Source organism: Myodes glareolus, chromosome 24 (genome assembly GCF_982192425.1).
Source record: "Myodes glareolus chromosome 24, mMyoGla1.1, whole genome shotgun sequence".
In the NCBI taxonomy this organism is placed as follows: domain Eukaryota; kingdom Metazoa; phylum Chordata; class Mammalia; order Rodentia; family Cricetidae; genus Myodes; species Myodes glareolus.
The window spans coordinates 42639135-42660127 of record NC_142049.1 but is presented as its reverse complement, the minus strand read 5'-3'; the positions used below and the strand labels follow the sequence as shown (position 1 = coordinate 42660127).

General features: G+C 43.7%; 1 protein-coding gene across 3 annotated transcripts in view; it reads right to left on the bottom strand.

The window, feature by feature from the left end:
- Positions 1–20993, bottom strand: part of Prmt3 (protein arginine methyltransferase 3) — a 75762-nt gene that overhangs the window by 27666 nt on the left and 27103 nt on the right. For 2 of the 3 annotated variants that reach the window (XM_085682696.2, XM_085682698.2), the window contains 2 exons: positions 18770–18869; positions 7096–7174 (listed from right to left, as the gene is read on the bottom strand). In XM_085682696.2, coding sequence (XP_085538822.2) covers positions 7096–7174; positions 18770–18869 — 179 coding nt within the window. The remainder of the gene's footprint in view (positions 1–7095; positions 7175–18769; positions 18870–20993) is intronic. The other variant, XM_085682697.2, reaches the window with a different exon arrangement.

The following is a 20993-nucleotide window of genomic DNA, read 5'->3' as shown; positions in this document are numbered from 1 at the left end:
TTCTGGCACCAATGAAAATGCCAATGAGCAGATGAAACATTCGGGTCTAAGATGCAAAACTGAAGACTGTGAGCATGCAAGCTGTAAAATCATGCACAGCTGAAGCGGACGAGACCCAACAGCAGATATGTCATCAGCACCAAAATTTATGGCATAGGAGAAGCAGCGAGAGGGGCTGAGAGGGGACAGGGAAGGGCACCAGAGGGGCAGTGGGAAACACACATGCTGGCAATGGTAATGGCTGTTGCGACACAACATACTTCTTTCTGTGACTAACATGGAAATTAACTTTTCCTGTGAAGAGCTCCAGCATCAATTTTTAGGGAATTCATAAATCAAAAAAAAAAAAATCCAGTTCCATGTTCCTGTATCAGATGACAACTGTAAAATGAGCACAGAACAGTCGGGCAGCAGTCAATCTTCAGACTTCAAGATCAGTCTCTGCCTCCCCCTTACAATCTGGATTCTTCAAAGCTCTACGTTATCTTTAAAAGAACGGCCAGGATAAGATCCGCATCCCAGGGACACAGGTTCTAATGCTGCCTCACAGTTCAGCTTCTGCAGGCGTCACCAAGAGCCATGCACAAGAGTATGCTGGCTAACCAGGGCCCAGGGCTCAGGGTCATGCTCGCCTCTTCCACTAGCATGCCAAGCTCTCTGGCTGGTTCCATTCTGAGGAATGTGAGCTTGTGACCAGGACGCTAACAACAGACCACCACAGGCACTGCGGCTAGCCTCTGAGCCACATCTTAACGGGGACACAACGACAAAGACTGATCCTGAGGCAGGGCAGCAGCTCCTCACACCTGTATGGAATCTGGGCCACAGTTACAGCTTTCTGCAGTAGGGCCTGAGGAACACAGGAAGGCACGGTCAGGTTGGCATCACTGTAGGTTTTGGAAACCATTTGTTTTTTGTTGAAATGACCACTTCCTGTGGTTACTGTGGAAACAGAATGCTGTGTTCAATAAAGCCTTGTTCATAAGACAGGCAGAGGGGCAGACCCAGAGACCCTGCCAGAGAAAAGTGGGAAGACAATGGAGGTGAGATTTACCAGGGCGGTTGACTGCTTCTGTTAGGAGTCCCGCAGTTCATGGGAACTAAACATATCACAGCATTGTACATGACATGGGCAGTTATGTGACTTAATGCAGTTCATGGGCAGTTCGGAGCATGAAAAATCCTCACTGAGTTTGGCAAACCACAGCTCACACATCAATCCAGTGTGCTGCACAGGTTTGTACATTCTCTATAAGACCACTGCATTAGCCTGTTTACCCATCATCCACAGCAGCACTGTGCTACGGTGCCAGAGCTAAGAGAGGGAAGGAATGTGGCCTGTCACAGTGACAATACAACCTGGACTTTCACCAAAAGTCGCTGATCTGCCACCTCCTCAAGTAGCGTGCTGTGCTAGGGACACTATGGAGAACAAAGATGGCCCTTTCATGAGGAAAATTGTAACTGACTGCAAGCCAGGCTTAGAGAAAAAAAATCAAGAGCAGAATGGTTCTTTTCTAAGTGCTGAGGCGCAGTTTTCAGGCTATTTATATTTCAAAGATATAAAAATCCTGGTGCTTATTTTTGAACTCAAAAATGGCTTTTTCATTTCTCAGAAATACGTGAATATTCCTAGAGTGTTAGAGGTCAGTGGGGTTCGGATCCACTCTGGCACCGCTGCCTAAGTCCTGGGCCCCTGCCAGGACTCCACTACCTTTACCTTCGGTCTCACACATTTATCACTTGGTTTGGGTGGGTTTTGTTTTTTGTCATAGAAGCCATAATTGAATAATTATGCCTGCTTGTAGGTGAAATCGGCCAAGTGCTGATTGAACAAAAGCAGCCAGTTACCAAACCATTTATAAACCCATGGCTTTGACATCTGTGTCCTTCTCGATTCACTGCCCAGAATTCATCTGTCACTGGAATGGCTCACGAGGTGAGCAGACCAAGATGGGAACTCCTTCATCCCCAGGGAAGGCCTCACAAACTTCTGGGCCCTAAAGGCCGAGACTGAGGTGTGAGAATACAATTCCCATAAACCACTAGCACACAGGAGTCAAAGCACTGGAAGCGCTCACTGATAAACAGAGTGAGAGTAACTTAGAAATGAGATATTCATTTGGGAACTCTACCTGTTCTTCCATACTACTACCTTATACATAGCGACCAGCTCCATTAAAGTCTACCTAACTTAATATGAAGATGAAATATGCTCTGAAAAAAAAAACATTATCAGCATATTTCTAGAAAGAAAAAAAAAGCCCAAAGTAACAAATGTGGTTCAAGTAGACAGTTAGGGAAAAAATAGCATAGGAAACTTTGATCCCCAGCAACCAGGCTCCACAGCTTCCGTGTGATGTGCAGTCCAAGTGTTGAGAGTCAATGTGCTGGCCGAAGGAGTCATGTTCTAACCCATTTCATCACTGTTTAAGGCACCAGCCAACGCTGCTCTTGTTTCCAGCAAGAATGCAAGAGACTTAATATATAACGGAAAACCACGTTGAACCATGCGCCTCGTCTAGACTTTGAGATGACTGTCTATAGCTGGGTTATAATCTTCATTTTACAAAAAAGGAGATGGAGGTAGGGTGGTAATGCCAAAAGAAGCACCTTCGTTTGCTAAGACTCATAAGTCTTGAGGTCTGTCTAGAGACACCTCAGACTTCCCCCTTCATGCCAGTCCACTGTCTTACTCTTCAAATGGGAGATTTCCACCCTTCTAAAGCAGGTATTCGTTAGATGGAAAAAGAGAAAGAACAAGTATATTTTAACTATTAATAAAACTGGGCAAAGCAGAAATGGATGGGCTTGCTCACTTTGTGGAGTGACTAATGACAGGACAGAAATAGAGGTGAAAAGGCAACAGCCCAGCGGCTGAGAGAACAGAAGGCATCGAGGGACAGATGCTTGTGAGGCAGTTTGGTGTGCACAAGTCAGACGCAGAGCTGAGGCTGCTGCAAGCGGTGTTCCAGCTCTGTTTGCTGCTCCTCAGGAGGCATGTGGCAGAAGTTGGCTTTCTTCAGTCTAAAGGAGGCCAGGCTGGTAAGGGAGGGAGGCTCTGGTAAATGGGTACAGTGTCATCTCCAGGACACCTACAGTGTAATGTGTCTGCCACAGGTAGGCGCCTCTGTCCTGAAACTCACGGGACCAGCCATGCAGCAGTTTCTGGCTGCATCACTCCCAGTTACCACACTCTGTAGCACTCCTGCCCTTTAATAAGCCCTCTTCCCACTGCCTGGAGTGAATTCTGTTTCTCCCAACAAGTCCTCTTACACATCTATTATAAAGGGAAGGGGCACTGAAAGTAAACTCTGCCTCTAGACTGCGTTCAAAGGCCTCTTCCATGAAGCCCGAGCATCTGTATTTTAACCAAAGTCCCTCATGACCGTGTGGGACCCTGGAAAGTAAATCGCACTGGTGAGTTTGGAAGTGAATAAAAGCCCCAAAGAGCCCAATGCATCTGGGCTCTTAGCATGAGGACCTGCTTCCACAGTCCAGGGCAGGGAAAGACAAGCGGCAAAAGCAGTTCCTTCCTCATGGAGGAAGATCAATAGCTTCTCAACTTCCTCCTGCTAAAAGTGATTTTTAGAAACTCTTGCTGATTTTGAGCAAATTCCAGAAGTGAATTACTTCTCCATGCTATTAGCAGATACAATTTCAGTCTCTTCCTCTCCTGAACATGTCAGCTTTGATTTCTCAGGGTGGTGGGGCTTCCGCACCGGAACTTACTCGCTTTGCCCTGCTATAATTAGCAGACATTTCACGGAGGACCTCTGAAGGCAGTAAGCATCTCATTCTTCAAGGTCCAGTTACTTAGTCATTTGTATTTGAAAGAACATTCTCTTGTTTTTATCAAGGGTTATAGGTAAGAAAAGGAAGCACAGGTACAGAAAGATAATATTAAAACTCTGCAGACAACTGAATTATTTACACAGGAAATCCTTTTAGAAATAACTACCAGGCTCAGCAAAACCATGGGACATCAGCTTAATAAAACCAAGCATTTTTAAGTTCCATAGCACAGGCAGGCGACTGAGAAACAATACCTGCAAGGCCAGCACTGTAAGCACTGCCTGGGCTCAACGGTTATTTCCTAACTGTCCTATTCATCAGTGCCATCTTAATTCCAAGTCTTTCTAAAGCAATGTGGAGGCGAAAGAAGTGAGAGAAACTGAGGAAGGCTCCCTGTATGGAGATCTGGCCTTTGTGTCCCGCCCCACTGCTTTCTTCCTCTCTTCCTCTGGGTGTGTGATCTTGAAGTGAATCATAAACACAATGAAAACAACAAAACTTCCAGGAGAAAGTAGGAAGATCCTGTGTGACTTCAAGGAAAGTGTCCTCCATTGAATCATGCATACAACAGGACAGAGGCAGCACCTGTCAGCTGCCCCCATCCTTTTCCGTGAGCTGTCATTCAACTCTTCGCCCAGTGTTCCTTTGGCTTTGCTGGCTGCTTACTGGGAGGATCCACCAATATGTTGGGAATTAGGTTTATGCTAAGAACTGGATGGATCCCCCACTTTAGTCCTTGTGACTCTGTCATGTGGGGATTTACACATATAGTCAACATCACAAATCACTCTTTCAGGGCTTCCAAATCTAAGTTCCCAGAAAACTCTTCCCTCAAGTCTAATGTGTTTGCACTCTATGTGACTCACTGGTAAATTACAACGGTCAATTTATTATCTAGATTAAGCTGTTTGAGAAAGGGTTGTCTGAAGGTTTTATTATGTGGCACAGGCTGGTCTTAGGCTTCTGGACCTAAGCATTCTTCATGCCTCTTATGTGCTGAACGACAAGAATATACCACTAAGACCAGGCTAGCCTCTAACTCAGTGGACAGCTGGAGCTGGCCTTGAACTCCTGAACTTCCTGCTTCCACCTCCTGAAGTGCTGGAATTACAGGTGTAAGCCACCATACTTGGCTTTGCTTTATTTTTAAATAAAATTATAACTTCCTGTATTTTATGAGGTGCTAGTTACATCTGTGACTATAATGAGACTTTCAATTTTCTTTAACTTGTCTCCCACACAAGAACCAGTAACGTCTAGTTTTATTGTCCAGACTTAAGGATGCACTTTCGTATACAGCGGGACCTTCCTCCTGTCCCTGCCACCACAGGGGCTTGCTACTTTGGGGATTTCTTGCCATTCCTGTTTACTTTTCTACATAAATTTCATAATCAGCTTAAATTAAAGACAAACCCGTTGGTGAGGACAGCAGTAGAAACTCAGAAATTCTACTGTATAACTTTTAACATCAAAAAGGAAGAAATACACATAATTCTCACCTACAATTCTAATAAGTGGTAGTAGTTTTAGATTTTCTCATATTTTGCAATGAGTTTGGGAGAACTGACATCTTCCAGCATTAATTCTCTTTACCCAAGAACTTAGCACTTCTTTACATTGATTTAAATCTTCACTAAAGAGAGGAGACAGATGAACTTATGTTCACATCATGGATGCATTATGGTCACGTGGGCCCACAATACTAACACCTCATTTCATAAGGCAATCATTCTTTTAAAAATTTTGACACTACGATTGCTTGGTAAGGATTCCCACAAGGAAAACATAAAGCAAAACTTCACAGCACACATGAGCATCTGATGGCAAAATTTGTTTATTTCATGTTGCTCATAGTGAGTTTAGTTTTTCTCCTAATTATATTAACAAATAGCATTCCACAGCACTGCTCAGGCAGCTAAATGCCGATTCTTCTGACTACACCCCCAGATGATCCTAATGTTAATCAGTTATATAAAAATATGGACTGAGGTAGAATCATTAACCTCCCTTTTGTCCCTCCAGCTGCCATGGTCCCATGGCTGTGGGGACCTAATGAATCTCACTGAGCACTCGATTTAAATGCATTAGCTGCTGTCAGTTCTTCAGTGAGATCAATGGACACCACTGGGGAGGTATGGAGAGGGAGGAGGTGGGGGGGTTCCCTAGAACCCCACAGCAAGAGTCAGATGTTTTAAATGCATTTTAATAGGGAAACAAGGTTTAGTAAAAAGAACATGAATAATGATTAGCTCAGGCAGATATGAGTCTAAAAACCAAAAAAGAAAAAGAGATGCAGGCTTGGCCACCCAATGGTGTCACCCTCCAGGACACCTTCTGATACTGTTTCCCAGATCTCACAGGCGGTGAAGACTATGTCTAACATAAGCAATAGTGACAGTGACGACCACAGAGAATCATTAAGTGATACCATTTCCTTCAGTCACTGAAAAGACCACAAAAATCACAGATGTGCACTGTTTCAGGGTAAAACATCTAAAATCCTAGCCAGATTCAAAGCAGAGATCAAGAACTACTTTAAAGTGAAGGAGAGACTATATGACAAGTGCCCTAGAAGGAGGGAACTCAGACGCTACGAGAGTGCTCCGCTGTCTGGAGGAGCTGTCTTAGCTCTCCTGGTTTGGCCCGAGGACTTTCAACTGTACTGTCACTGCCTAGGCAGCTGCAAGAGCATAACCCTTGCTCTCAAGGACACCCGCAGCCCAGCACAAGGCTGGGAAGTGTACTTCCCCCTGCGGATGCAACCAGAACACTACTTTCCCACAGACCTGGAAAAAAGGCTTCCAAGTTGAGAGGGATCTGCTTATAGTAGACTTAGGGGTAGGAGGTGCTTAAAACCTTTCTAGACGCCTGGACTAAATCACGGAGTGGAGCAGCTTATAAGTTAGTGAGGCAAGGGAAATTTGCTATTAAAGCCAACAGTGTCCAACCTAGTTTGAAACAAGCTACAGGCCTTCTGCTAAGATTAAGAGTGGGAAACAGGAACTAAATGACACAAAGATTAAAAAACAAAAAGATGCTTTAATTTGAATATTAAAAGCTTCCCACACCTAACCCTTATGTTTCTATTAAACAAACAAATAAAAAAAAACCTTCTAGTAAAAGATATCCTAAGAAACCACAGCCTTGGAGTCCCCATATCTTAAGTAAGCAAGGCTCCTTCTAATAGGAACATCTTTCATCTCTACTGAAACTCTCTCAGCCATGCACAGTGTGCTTGAAGCTCAAAGGTTCACTTGGTTGCACCATTGAAATCAGACTAAAACCGAATGTCATACTTACCTGATCCTCCTTTCGCCAAGTATTTGCTCTTTGCATAAAGGACAGAATCCAACATCGACTCGAAAAGAAGAAAATAGCCCTGTGCAGAAAGGAAAACGATGAACATCAGGAGTGGGCACTGCACAAGAGACCCAGCAGAGCAGCCAATGCTGTTAACCTTCTCTGTCACGCAGCTCTGCCCATCACTGTATGGACAGTCAGTTCTATCCAGTGGCACTGGAAGGCCAGGCCTGCATGGGAAGTGGACCCATCAAGTTCTTACAGTAGCAAGTTCAGAACCCGCACCTGCAATTCCACTTTTCAGTCTGTTTCTCTCCCAGGGAAGGGGGAACTTCAGGCAGAAGTGTTTTCTCAGACCTACAGCCCCTGGAACGTTACAAGGCTAATTAGGAGTAGTGGTCCTAATAGATTTTGTCTTCTGTCACACTGGACATTCTCAGGCTCACATTGGGGGTGAGGGTGGAAACACTATTGGTGTCCACTGTGCAGAGCTACAAGATGTTACCACACATCCTGCCATGCACATGACAGCCACCACGATGTGCCACCTGACCAGTGACTGAGGCAGAGAACTTGGGCCTAAAGTGCCATCTCCCAAAGCACTGTCTAGAGATCTCTCTTTGGTGTGTATACAGACAGCACTAACTGGACTCAGTGGGCCATTAAAAAGGGAGGAGGGGGAGGCCAGAGACTGGGAGGGGGATGTCAGGGAGTAGATATAATCTAAATACAATGTATTTATGCATTCTCAAGAATTAGGAGCAGGAGGAACAGTCATTCATCATAGAGGTTCATAGGACACATCCGCACACCAGATGCTCTCTACAGAAGAGGGCCATTGCCCATACTCTGAGCAAGCGTCACACTTTCCCACTGGGGTTCATCCGCTACTTGCGATGCAGCAGCATCTTTAAGAAAGTGTTGCATGAAAGCTAGCTCAAGGAACAGGACCCTAGTAAACCAGATTTCAGGGAATGTGATGAACCCTTCCCAGGAAAAGGGTAATAATAGCGCACACAGGGAAAGACGACACTCTTGGGGTCCTAAGCAGGCCATATTCTCACAGTACCCGACACAGTATGTACTGTGCAGACAGCCACACACTTCATCTACTCCAGGGCCACATCCCTCAGCATCAGGGAGCTGCACCTTCACACCAGTGCTCTAACTAAAGCTGTTTTCTCATCCGTGGATAAACACCCACCAGAAAATGTTTAACCACATGAACAAATGGAACAAAAAAGGCAGCAGACCCAGAATTATCCCCATAGGTGAGCGAGTCAGACTGAACTCATAGGAAACACAGGTCTGATGACAGTCTCTGCTTTGATCAACCTCCTCCCAAAAACTAACTCACTGATAAGAAAATGTTCAAGCACCCATGCTGAGTTGTAGATGTGTTCACACCATGAAAACCTAGGCTCAGAGGAAATTTCTGAACAAGTATGTCTGTCATATGCTAAACGCTACACACTAGCATCTGTTAGTATGCCCTGTGTGTTCGAGGGACAGGGGATATGTGGATTTCGTCAATGAATACTTACCAGCTCACCTAGATCTACACACAGAAATGCTTATAAATGGGCATCTTTGCATTAAGTACAGAAAAATCACAATTTGTGTCAAGAAATTATTAAAAGTGGGTTACCCAAGGAATAGGAAGAACACCTGAAGTCAGGCGTAAGTGGCAAACGCCTTTAATCCCCAGCACCAGGAAGACAGAGGCAGGTAGATCTCTCAGTTTAAGGCCAGTCTGGTCTACAGAGTTCCAGGACAGCAAGGCCTACACAGAGAAACTATGTTTTGAAAAATCAAAACCAAAATAATTTTAAAAAATAAAAAAAAAGAAGAGAAAAATGATAAAGAGAACTGAGGGCCTGAAGCTTGGAGAGATGGCTCAACAGTGAGGAGGAGCGGGCTGGGTCCCAGCACCCACACAGTGGCTCACACCATGTCTACTCTGGCTTTAGGGGGCTCCAGTGCCCTCTCCTGGCACGAGTCACACATGTGGAACACAGACATATGGTTGGAAAATGGTCAAAAGAATGACCCATGGCAGGCTGGAGAGATGGCTCAGAGGTCAAGAGCACTAGTTATTCTTCCAGAGGTCATGAGTTCAATTCCCAGCAACCACAAGGTGCCTCCCAGGTACCTATAATGAGATCTGGTGCCCTCTTCTGGCATACAGGCATGGTGCGGGAGAATTATCTGTATTCTGTCCATCATGTATTTTAATAAAACGCTGATTGGCCAGGCAGGAAGTATAGGTGGGGAAACCAGACAGGAAGTAGAGGTGATGCAATGAGAACAGGAAAATTCTGGAAAGCTGGAAGCTCCCTCCGCCATTCCTGCCCAGATCACCGAAGAGACAACATGTGAGCTGCCATGCTGAGAAAGGTACTGAGCCATATGGCTAACATAGATAATGATAATGGGTTAATATAAGTTATAAGAACTAATAAGAAGCCTGACCTAATGGGCCAATCAGTTTATAATCTTATGGAGTCCTGTGTGTAATTTCCTTTGGGGCTTGCGGGCTGTGGGGTACTGGGTGGGACAGAAACCCCAACAAGCTGGCCTTCATGCTACACAGGCATGCAGAATGCTGTATATATAATAAATAAATAAATCTTAAAAAAAAAAGAATGACCCATGATAAACAAGGCCTGGGGGAAATGAGAGAGAGGCTCCAGGGAGAGACACAGGCCTTTACCTCAGGCGCATGTTGTTCCTGGACATGATTTATGCCTCCGGTGTCAAACATTTACATTCAATTTATAAACCATGTTAATCCTTATTGGATGTAAGATCAGCTACAGACCCCATTCTAGTCAGTGTACCCTGAGTCTCTTATGGTCTTCTGCCTAGTTTTCAGTCTTTCCCACATATAATCCATGGCATATGCCAGGGAATTTTGTTAAAATTGGTCTGTCCTGAGAAAGTTCTGGGAACGGGCTACTCTATTAATATTGAGTATGTGCTTTTAGTTGACACTTATTTATGTGCTTTTCTGAACTCACGCAGCCTTCCTTGGATCATTGCTTTCTTTGTTACGTTCGTGTATAAAGTACACTGGAACGGAAGCAAGGTTGTCTATAGTTAGACTGTAGTCCGCCCATTCTTTCAGGTTCAGATCCACACAGGTGGAGGAAAGTCAACACATACATTCAGGCAAAACACCCTTATACAAACCCAGTTTTCTCATACAACTCTGGACCACCCGCCTTTGGGTAACACTACTCACAATGGGCTAGGTCCTCCCACATCAGCCATCATCAATTAAGAAAATGCCCCACAGCTAATACAGTGGCTCATTTTCTCAATTTAGGTGCCTTCTTTTAAAAGGGCTCTAACCTGTGTCAAGTTGACATAAAACTAGCTAATACCCTCAATACATTTTTCTTGAATTATTCATTTAATCAAACTAGATGAGAAAATATAAAATTTCTCAAAATGTCTTTATAATTTATAAGTAAAGAAATACAATTTAAAGTGTAATAAAAACTATTTGCTCAAACTATCCAAATCAGTTCCAGTATCAACTCTGAGGATCTCCCGTAGAGTGACCAAGGGATGTAACCACTCATGCACAAACACCCTCCATAGCTGCCGATCTCTGCTCCCCAGTTTCCACCCAGCTGTCAGAGAATTCCAAAAGCAAAGAAGAATTCCATTGTTCATACGCAGAGTTAGGCATAGCACCTGGCACCCGTGGAGACCAGTATGTCTGACACAGACTCAGTGATGATGGGCTTTGATCAGGGCTGCAGGGACAGAAAGTAAGAGCTACAGAAGTCAGTTCTTCCCATTTCCACCTCTTCTCCCTCTGTCCATGGCTCTCTCTGATCAAGATTTGCATTCTAATACAAGATTCTGCTCCCATATAAGCTTTTATTATGTCAAAGTCCTTGGTAAACCCTAAGTTAAAGAATAGAGGAGTTGGCTGGGTGTGGTGGAATGCACCTTTAATTCCAGCACCCAGGAGGATCTCTGTAAGTTTGGGGCCATTCTGGTCTACATGGCAAACTCTAGGACAGCCAGGAATACATAAAGAGACACCCCCACCACACATACAACCACCAGCAAACAAACAAAAACTGGAAGCAGCCAGTCAGTGGGAAATCATTCCCTCAAACAACAAATCATACAGTCACAGCAGGTGCTCTGTCACACTGAAGACTCAGAGCTGAAGTTCACTGGTAACTGCTTATCCTGATATTCAGGTAATTGCTCAATTGTTAATCCATTTAAGTGGATTTTTTCAAAGTCACTATGTACGCTCTCTTCTTTGACACTCACCCACATCTATGTCCTTGACTGTTTCTTCTCAGTCAATCATAAATGGCCCTACAACGTAGGCTTCAAGAAGAGCAACACATGGTCCACACTGTGTGGAGCAGCAAGCTCTGCATGAGCAACAGCATGCACTGCATGAGTGTCTACACCGCTACAATGAAGGAGACTTGCCTTTAAAATGGTACAAAATAACATGGCCTATCTAAAGCGAGCTTCTGTTTTAAAACTGGAACTGCTGAGTACTAAGAGCAGTGCTGGCTGAGCTTTATGGAGAACACGTCATTTGGTTATCTCAGAATGCACTTGTCACTGCCATCACCTACTGAAGCAACTGAGGCAAAGATAGGGTAACAGCTTCAGACCTAGAAAGGAAATCCTCTCACACAACAATGAATGAACTGAGACAGAATGTGACCCTGGTCTGATGACAGAAGCCATGGTCTGAATTTCCATTTGATTTGCTTGACTGGAAGATTACATATTTGTATTGAGATGACATGGGTACTGAAGGACTCAGGTATTCTGAGACAAAAAGCTGCCCACAGAACACGTTAAACGGGATCAGATTTTAAACTATGTGAATTAGAATACTTCAGAGCGGCTTCTTAGTGAGCAACTGGAACACTAGTGTGAAAGATTACGTGACATGTCAATTATATGTAAAATTAATGCATGACACTGAGAAAAATTAACCAATATACCTCATTAAAAGTGAGTGGATGACTAACCAAGGCTCATGGGGGCTTTGAGAGATTGAATCAACAATACAGGAAGCCTGTATGGATCTTAGCTAGGTCCTCTATTTAAATATATTATGGTTGTGTAGTTTAGTGTTCTTGGATGATATCCCTGGGAGGCCTGCCCCTTTCTGAAGGCAATGGGAGAGGATCTGGGGGGAGGGGAAACAGAAGTCAGGATGTGATATATGAGAGAAGAACAGGAAGTGAGTGTGTGAGCTGTTAGCAGCTACTGTCCTTCCTCTTCACTTTCCAGTTTGCTGAACTTCACTCTGCTAAAGGCTGTGAATGTAACCAAACAGCTTTAACTTCTGGGAACTGTCCCTGGTGCTGAACCAAGTCATTTATTACTGATAACAGAAAGCTTTGCTCGTAAATGCTCCAATCATCTGTGGTGCAATTCAGAGTACAATTTCACAGGCTACTGCCTCACCTGTAGGGCACCATCTGGAAGGATTATACCTGATATTGCCTCCTATGATGCTCATGGGGCATTCTTCTTTCAAGACTGACATTTACTTTATAAAATTTAACGCTGCATTTGTCCTTCAAAAGAACACATGGAACACAGAGTGCAGACTCACATTTGTGGAAACAGAAGCCATGCTCACATCTCCCTGGTACACATCTGCCTGGAAAGGCAGATATTTTCAGTACTAGACTCTTTCCTAATTTCAAATAACCAAATGACTGAAACACCCTGAGGCAAAAGCCAAGTTAAGATGTAGTGAAAAATAAAGTTACTCTGGGAAAGACTGTTGACAGTCATCTGAAATAACTTAGAGGGGAAAATATTGCTTGTACCCAATACAAGACTACAAGACCTAACCCATAACACACCTACAGGATCTAATGTGTCTACACAGAATTCAACACTGCAGTCAGCATCATCAAACTGAATGGCAGAAAGCCCAAGAGTAGATTCCAGATCAAGTGTAGGAGGGAAAGGTATAAAGTTTATAAAATATATTTTCACCTTCTTGGGGAAAAGACCAAGGACTTTGACATCAATAGTCAGACTTCATCAAAAGACACAGAAAGAAACACACATTTACTCAAAGAGTGGGAGTGGAAGCTAGTATAGTCGTTATGGAAATCAGGACAGAGGGCCTCAAAAAAAACTAAACCATATCCACAATGTGATCCTGTTATGCCACTGCTGGGCAAATATCAACCAGATGGATTTTAATCATAAACCTGACAAATTGTAACCTGGGTATTTTATGTTAGGTACTATTTATATTTGAAATCCACTTAAATACAGAAACACAGGTTAAAGGGAAGGACTTGGGGGTGTGGTTCAGAGGTAAAGGACGAAATGCCAAGTTCAACTGTCACAAGAACAAAAGCAAAATAAAATGTGAAATGGCAGAAATATATATGACATTCTAATATTAAATACTAAAAAAAAAGTTCAGTAACATAAGTGTCCATGAACCTAAGTGTGGGACTAGAATCTGTACTTTTTATTCTGCCACAGATAGGGTGCTAAGGAATGAGCATGCTGTGGGCTGGAGATGCACACACTTTAAAAGGGCAATCACAGATTCTGGTGGAAGAGGGAGATGGGTCCTGAGTGACAGGGGAAAGATGAAGGATACATTTTTTTAGTATTTTTATATTAGCGTGCAGTCAAAGAGAGTAAAATTGCATATGTGTACAATAAACACTCGTCAAAGGAGTTCCCGCTTCCTAGAACTTCATCTGATTACTGCCTTTTGTGTGGGGAAGAATGAACATGAGCATCACAGAGGCTGCTCCTGCTAGGCATCCAGTATGTGCTGGCCACTGTCTTGCAACACCACGGCCGTCCCGCTGACTCCGACCACAGTGCTTACTCTCTAGTGCCATGGACTTGCTCCTCTCAGTCTGGAAAATGCTAAAGTTTAAAATCTTTCTTCCACTAGATGGCACTCTGACCTGACCAGTACAAGACCCTAACCCTTGCACTGTGGCATTTTCAGGAAAACTGAAAAAGGAACAGCAGCATCATCTCAAGATCTCAGAACACACACAACCTTACTCAAGACTCAGCTCTCAAGGCTGAAGGATACAGTGTATTTCCAGAGCAAGAGTCCCCACATCAAATCTGGAGAATCATTAATTGTAAGTGGGTAGTCCACACTTACAAGAACAACCAAAGTATTAGCTGGCACCTTCAGGAAAGACAATCATATTAAAGAGACACAGCAGAGTGTGCTATGCCCCAGTGTATCTTCCTAAATTCATATATTAAAATTGAACCAACAATGTACTGGTATAAAGTAAAATAAGAAAGGCAAACATATTTTTCTCTCATATGCCGACTTTGTGTTTAAAAAATTCATACAAAGGACAAGAAAACAGATGAGGGACTATAAAGGAGCCTAAGAAGAGGAAGACTAAGAGGGTAACAGGGGTACAAGAACAAGCAAGAATTACGTTTTCTCTGATGTGAAATAAACTTGATTCTCACACACATTTATATATAAGAATGACATGAAAACAGAGGGGGCCATGGAGGAGGCAAGAGACCAGCAGGGAAGGGGACGGCCAGCCAGTGGGGGATTATGAGCAACATACAGTGAGACACATATGTGAAAACATTATAATAAAGCCCTTTATCCTGTATGCTAACTAAAAAGTGACTATAGAACGGGAGATGGAAGGGAAGCTAGACATGATGGAGCACGCCTCGCCTTCCAGCACTCAGGAGACTGAAGCAGGAGTACAGCGAATTCAGGGCCAGCCAGAGCGGTACGCTGCCATGTGAGGTCAGTCTGGAAGATCCCATCTCAAAATAATACAACTGGAGATTTTTTACAAAGTAATTGAGCCAGGAGGAGGAAGCTGCTCACACTTGAGGTAGTTTTCGCCCCCTTCTGTCCTGTCTATGGCAGGACAGTGTCCACTCCTCTAGAGTACACAGTACTATCTTGGAGCTGATGCCAGACTCTGACCAGACACAGTTCTGATTTTGGATTTACAGCTTTGCAAACTCTTGAGTTTTTGGAAATTTCTATCGTCTATATCTATAAATTACTCAGCCTCAAGTATTTTGCTATAATACCATAAACACTAACAGTGATCCCATAACACACACACACACACACACACACACACGCATGCACGGACACACAATTTCAAGGCTATAGGGAATGATAACTAGAAGTATGATTAGAGAGTTAAAAGACCAAGACTTCAATCTTCCAAATACAACAAATATACAGTAAGACCATCTTTTGTTAGATGAACCGGTAAATTTCTGTCCTAACGGCATTTGCTAAACTTTCAGAAGAAGCAGGGGGCACAGCTCAGGTGAGGGCTGCAAGGAATTGGCCCATATGACAAGGATGGCCAAGCACAGTGAATTCAGTAGCCCACCCAAACTGCTTGGTACTGGATGGCCAAGCACTTCCTCCTTACTCCACCCCACCCCAAAGGATTCTGGAGCACAAGTCTGCTTCAGGGAAATCCAAAACCCTAATTTAATTAATGTTTGATGTGGCTCAAAGAACTGAGCCAAAGGCAGTAATCTAAAATCCTGCCAAAGTCAATAAGGCAAATTCCTTGTGTACGTCCTACGTTTCAAGTTGACAGGGGCTTTGTTCCAGTGTGCAAGTGAACGTCCCCAAGAAGCTGCACCTATAAAGGCTGACTGGCTGAACTTGGTGGGGGGGGGGGGCAGGGAGGTTGGAATGCTGCAGGACCAGAGCAGGGCTAAATCATCTTAGGGCAGAGGCAGGCCCCGAAGAGCCACTGTTACCACCTCTAAGCGACATAGCGCCCTGTGAGTGCCAATGCCAGGCAAATCTGCCCAGAGTCCATGTGTGTGCAGGAAAAACAAAGCAAGACACAGCAGCTACCCAACACTCCACAGCAGTTCCTCCCCATCATTCCACACAATAAAAGCGAGAGGGTAAGGTGCAAAAAGACATGCACTCCAGCCTGGTAACAAGCACAACTTATGGAACACGTGGGCGTTACTCAGCATAAAACAAGAATGGAATTCAAAGATGAGAAAGTAAAGCAACAATAGGAGATGCTGAAAAGCAGGGAGTGAACTGAGGAAAAGACTTGCAGTCATTACAAAAGAAAAAAAGCACCATCAGTCAGGAAGGACTTGAGGAAAATCTAACCCAGGGCAAGGACAGCAGAGTGGAAAAAAAGTCCTATTGGGAGCAGACCCTCAATCTGTGAGGTCCTGAAGCAAAGGCTGGGACAGAGCAGATGGACTGAAGACATGTTCTACGATGAAGACTCAGACACCTGCAGCCCAATGAACATGGCCTCCAGGGACACTGACCACAGGCTCTCCACATTCAGACACTTGTCTAAGAAAGTCAGCCATTCTGACATGAAAACAAAATACCTGCAGGGGAAAGAAATCAGACTGAAGCCAATTCTCTCCAAGACACTGGGAAGGTTCTGTGGGAAACAGCATGATCCAAGAAACTGTCTATCAACTAGGCAAGAAGCAGTCACTCACAGCCATCGAATCAGGGAGACAGGACTCAAGAGCACATGAAAGAGAACTCGGGAGTGCAGTCATATTGACGAGAGGACGAAAAGGGAAGGACAGAGAGGCCACAGTCTGATGCCAACATTCTGAGCATAGCTTTGCTAGAAAACAGTCAACAGTGGTAAAGAACTGACACTAAAATCACACCGTAACATCTACAAGATCCACAGCAGCCGTGAAGACGGGAAACACTGTGTGAGCACCACTGTCCTCCTCATCCAGGGAGTCAAGGTAACAGCTGTTCTCCAGAACCGAAGGGTCGGTAAGCACAGACAAACCAGGCTGACTCTGAATGCCATGTCCGAAAGGAGGGAGCACAGGATGATCCTGGCACAGTCTCTGCTGTCCAGAAGAGCCATCTGGGCAGCTACTCAGCCAGTCTACGCTTCGGGGCCCAGTAGAGCAGCTCACTCCCGCACTTGCGCTACTGTCCGAAACCAAGCAGCTGTTCCTGAGGGTTAGACTGCACCAGAGCCATCATCTGATCCTCACAAAAGCCATGAAGTGAGGGCTACTGTCTCTTCATTTTACGGGGCAGGAAGCCGAGGCAGAGAGGCTCCACACATGCCCAGAGGAAATGAAGCAAGGCTGGAGCTCATGCAGTCTGACTCCCAGCAACGTCCTCAACCTGCCACACACCATTGCCTTCGCACTTACACAGAAACGCACACATACTGCTGTCAGGACAAGTTCCCTTGCGAAGAGAGCCCATCACCATCTATTTACACTGAGACTTGTGATGGAATCTGCCAGTACCAAGTGAGTGTAGCTCTCTGGAGAAAAGAGGTTTAATAACAACGGTCTATAACAACATAACCTGTGACGGCTCTGACAGAAGCTTCAACTAAAGTGCTAAAGTTTACCATGTGGTCAGCCCTGAAAACATACGCACACAAGCAACATTAAATGGACGAGCATATCTAGGAACACACACCCACAGCCATATACACCCAATCCACCACACACACATGGGAGGGGCTAGGGAGATAAGGGAAGGGGGAAATTATATAAGTATATTATGATCTCAATAAAATTTATAAAAATGGGTTACAATAAAACAGACAAAGAGGTTGCACAGGAGCAGACGGCAGAGCAGAGGCACTTAGCGGACAGCCCAGGTAAAGCCTTCCCCAGAAGTGAGAGTCCTCTTATCTTTCCTTATCTTGAGTCACTGGCTCCAGCAAGGTGAGATTACCACAAAGGGGTATTTGCTTAACGCTCATAATTTTACATTATTTAAAAATTTCACAATAACAATACACATCTGAGTTCCTAGCCCTTAAAGCAGAGGAGATGAGGAAAGAGCACCCATTCTCATGGTGGCAGCTGCAAGGGCTTTACTGGTGGGCCGGCTGAAACAAAACACAACACCCAACAGCATAGAGAGACCAGAGGGCTGCTGGACTTGCCTCTTGGAATGATACACCAGGTCGAACTATGTCCTGAAAACCTACTTGCAATAAAGAGGAAAATAAAATAATAAAATAAAACTTTATGCTGTCCACGCCCAGGTGGCAATCACTCTGAACTAGACAGTGACAATTAAATCCTAAACACTTGGAAAGCTCCCAAAAGTAACTGCTATTTTATGGATTGTAACTATGCCCATTAAAAAAATTATAGAAAATTGCAGCTTAAATTGTTTTAATAAACTTACTACATGACAATATAGTTTATCTACACAACTTTTTAAAAACCCTTCAAAGTTCCACACAGGAAATCTGTGACTGAATAGGCTTCACCAAGCTGTATCAATAATTCTGACCCATTGCTAAATACCATGGTCTCATTACATACTTAGTCTGTCTTGACGCAAGGTTTCAACACAATCTAGAAGGCCATGGAACCAAGTCAGTGAGTCCCTCCGTGCACGAAAGGACGCTGATGGCACAGCGCTGAGGGCCAAAGAGGACAGAGTAGGACGGAGACAACTGGAAGGCACAGCCCTAGCCCATCCTTCCTGTCCTTGGAGTTGTCCCTAAAAATCCTAAAAAGCAGAAGAATACGTCTGCTAGCCGGCAGAAGCCACAGTCAGCACTATCTAAAACACCTGCCGCCATCGTCATTTATCAAATACAAGGAGTAAAAACTGCTACCATGTTCATTTAAGAGAAAAAAAAAAAATTTAAACTTTACTTACCATCCACTCTGATATAATAACATCCACCTTTTCTACAGGAAGACTCACTTCTTCAATCTTTCCTTTAATGAGTATAATGGTACCTTCAAGTTTATTTAGTCTGAAAGTTATAATGAATTAAATCAGACTATTAGACATTTTGTTTACAAACTGTATAAAAAGTCACATCTTACTCTAATAAGGCATTGCACAGCTGGACTACTGTGGCCTCTTCAACACTTGCCCAGCCCCAAACTACGGATCTCAGTGATCGTCTGCAGTTAGCACGACCATTCTAAAGTCAGGAAGCATCACTGAGGGTTTTACACATCTCCTATCAATTAAATTGTTATGTATTTATACCATAGAAAGGTAGGGAAAAACTATGATGGAGTTCAAACTAGCAAAAAAAATTAACTTAATATACTTTTCCATGACTCATGTCCTCTTGCCTGAATTCTCTTTCCTTATCACCAATATTAGCTTCTCTTGGTTCCCTTTGTAATGGTATACTACATCAAACACACTTAGACCTGTTTACATATATACACTATACATTATAGGCTAGGATCTGCAGATGAAAAAGAACACGAGGTTTTTTTTCTGAATTTGGGAAACCAAGCTTAATATTATGTTTTCTATCCATTTTCCTGTAAATTTCACGATTTAATTTTTTTATTTATAGCTGAATAGTATTTAATTTCGTACATGTACTATATTTCATTCTCCATTCACCTGTTGATGGGCATCTAAACTGGTCCATTCCCTTGCAGCCAGATGACTAGAGCAGCAATCAGCATGGATGTGCAAACACCTCTGTGGTACATGCTTGAACAACGGCTGGGTCACACTCCAAACCGATTTTCTTAATGGCTGCACTAATCTGTACAGCAATGAACAAGGGATTCTCTTCCCCCACATCCTCTCCAATATTTGCTGTCAGATTTCTAGATGACAGTCTGACTAGGGTGAGGTAGTATCGAAAAGTAGTTTTAACTTACATTCCTCTGATGCCTGGGGATAGGAACAGTTTTTAAAGTAATCACTGGCCAGTTGTGCTTCTTCTTCTGAAAACTGTTTCAGCAGCCCATTTGTTGGCTGGAAGGTTTATGCTTTGGTGTTTAGTTTCTGCAGTTCTTTGTAAATTCTGGGCATTAGCTCTGCCTGAAGTATAGCTAGCAAGGCTTGTCCCCCATGCCGGGGCTGTCTGTGTTCAGCTGAGAGTTTCCTTTGCTGTGCAAACGCTTTTTAATTTCACATAGTCCTGTCTGCTGACATCAGACTAGCTCAGGCCACTCAAATCCTATTCGGAAAGTTCCTGCCAACCCATGTCCCAGTTTGCTAAACAGACTCTAAAAGCTGGTTAAATGATATATTTTCCAGAATGTTCACACTGTTTGTTGAACAAAGTGATGCTTAAATCCCTTTGCCTGGGTAGAAGAAGAGTCAACTGATTGGTGCCCAAAACCTCTCTGATTAACAAGGCAATAACATGAACTAGCAACAATACTTCAGCCTGAAAAGAAACCGGCATTTATGAAGAATACTCTCCTCTATGCAGTCACGGTATCTGTAAGAAGGAAGAGCAAGCAAAGAGCAAATGTGGAAACAGTAGCAAGGACAACAAAGGCAAGGATTTCCAGAATTAGTGAGAAACAGCAGTGAGGGGGTTGGAAGCCAGGGCCTATAACACCTTCAAGCTATTGACAGCTGCCCACTCTCAGGGAACTTGCTAACCTCCCTAGCCTAGTGTAACTCAGGGAAAGAGACAACGCTAGCACGGACCTCGCATTTATGAACACTATAGACACACCTCACACATGACACAGAACATTAAAGTCAATCCGGTGCAGAGGAACTGAGGACATATCCCCATCATAAACTATTTTTAGAGCAGGCATGGTGGTACGCTTTTGTTATCACAATACTTAAGAGGCTGAGACAGGAGGATTGCCCAAATTCAAGACTGACTTGGGCTACAAAACACCAAACAAACAAAATTAACCAAACAGAAAACAAAGCAACCAGAGGAAAAAGAAAACTTCTTGTAACCTTGCCTAAAGGTACTCACATTACTACATACTTGATGACAGAGATATATTTTTCAATCCCTCTTTTCTACAATCTAAGATAACAGAATTAAAATGACCACCTCAGGAAGCAAGCTGAAGATTAAGTTGCTACCTAATTAAACCACGTTCTTAGTTAGAGACCGTACATTTTAATTACATGGGAGTTTTTCCTG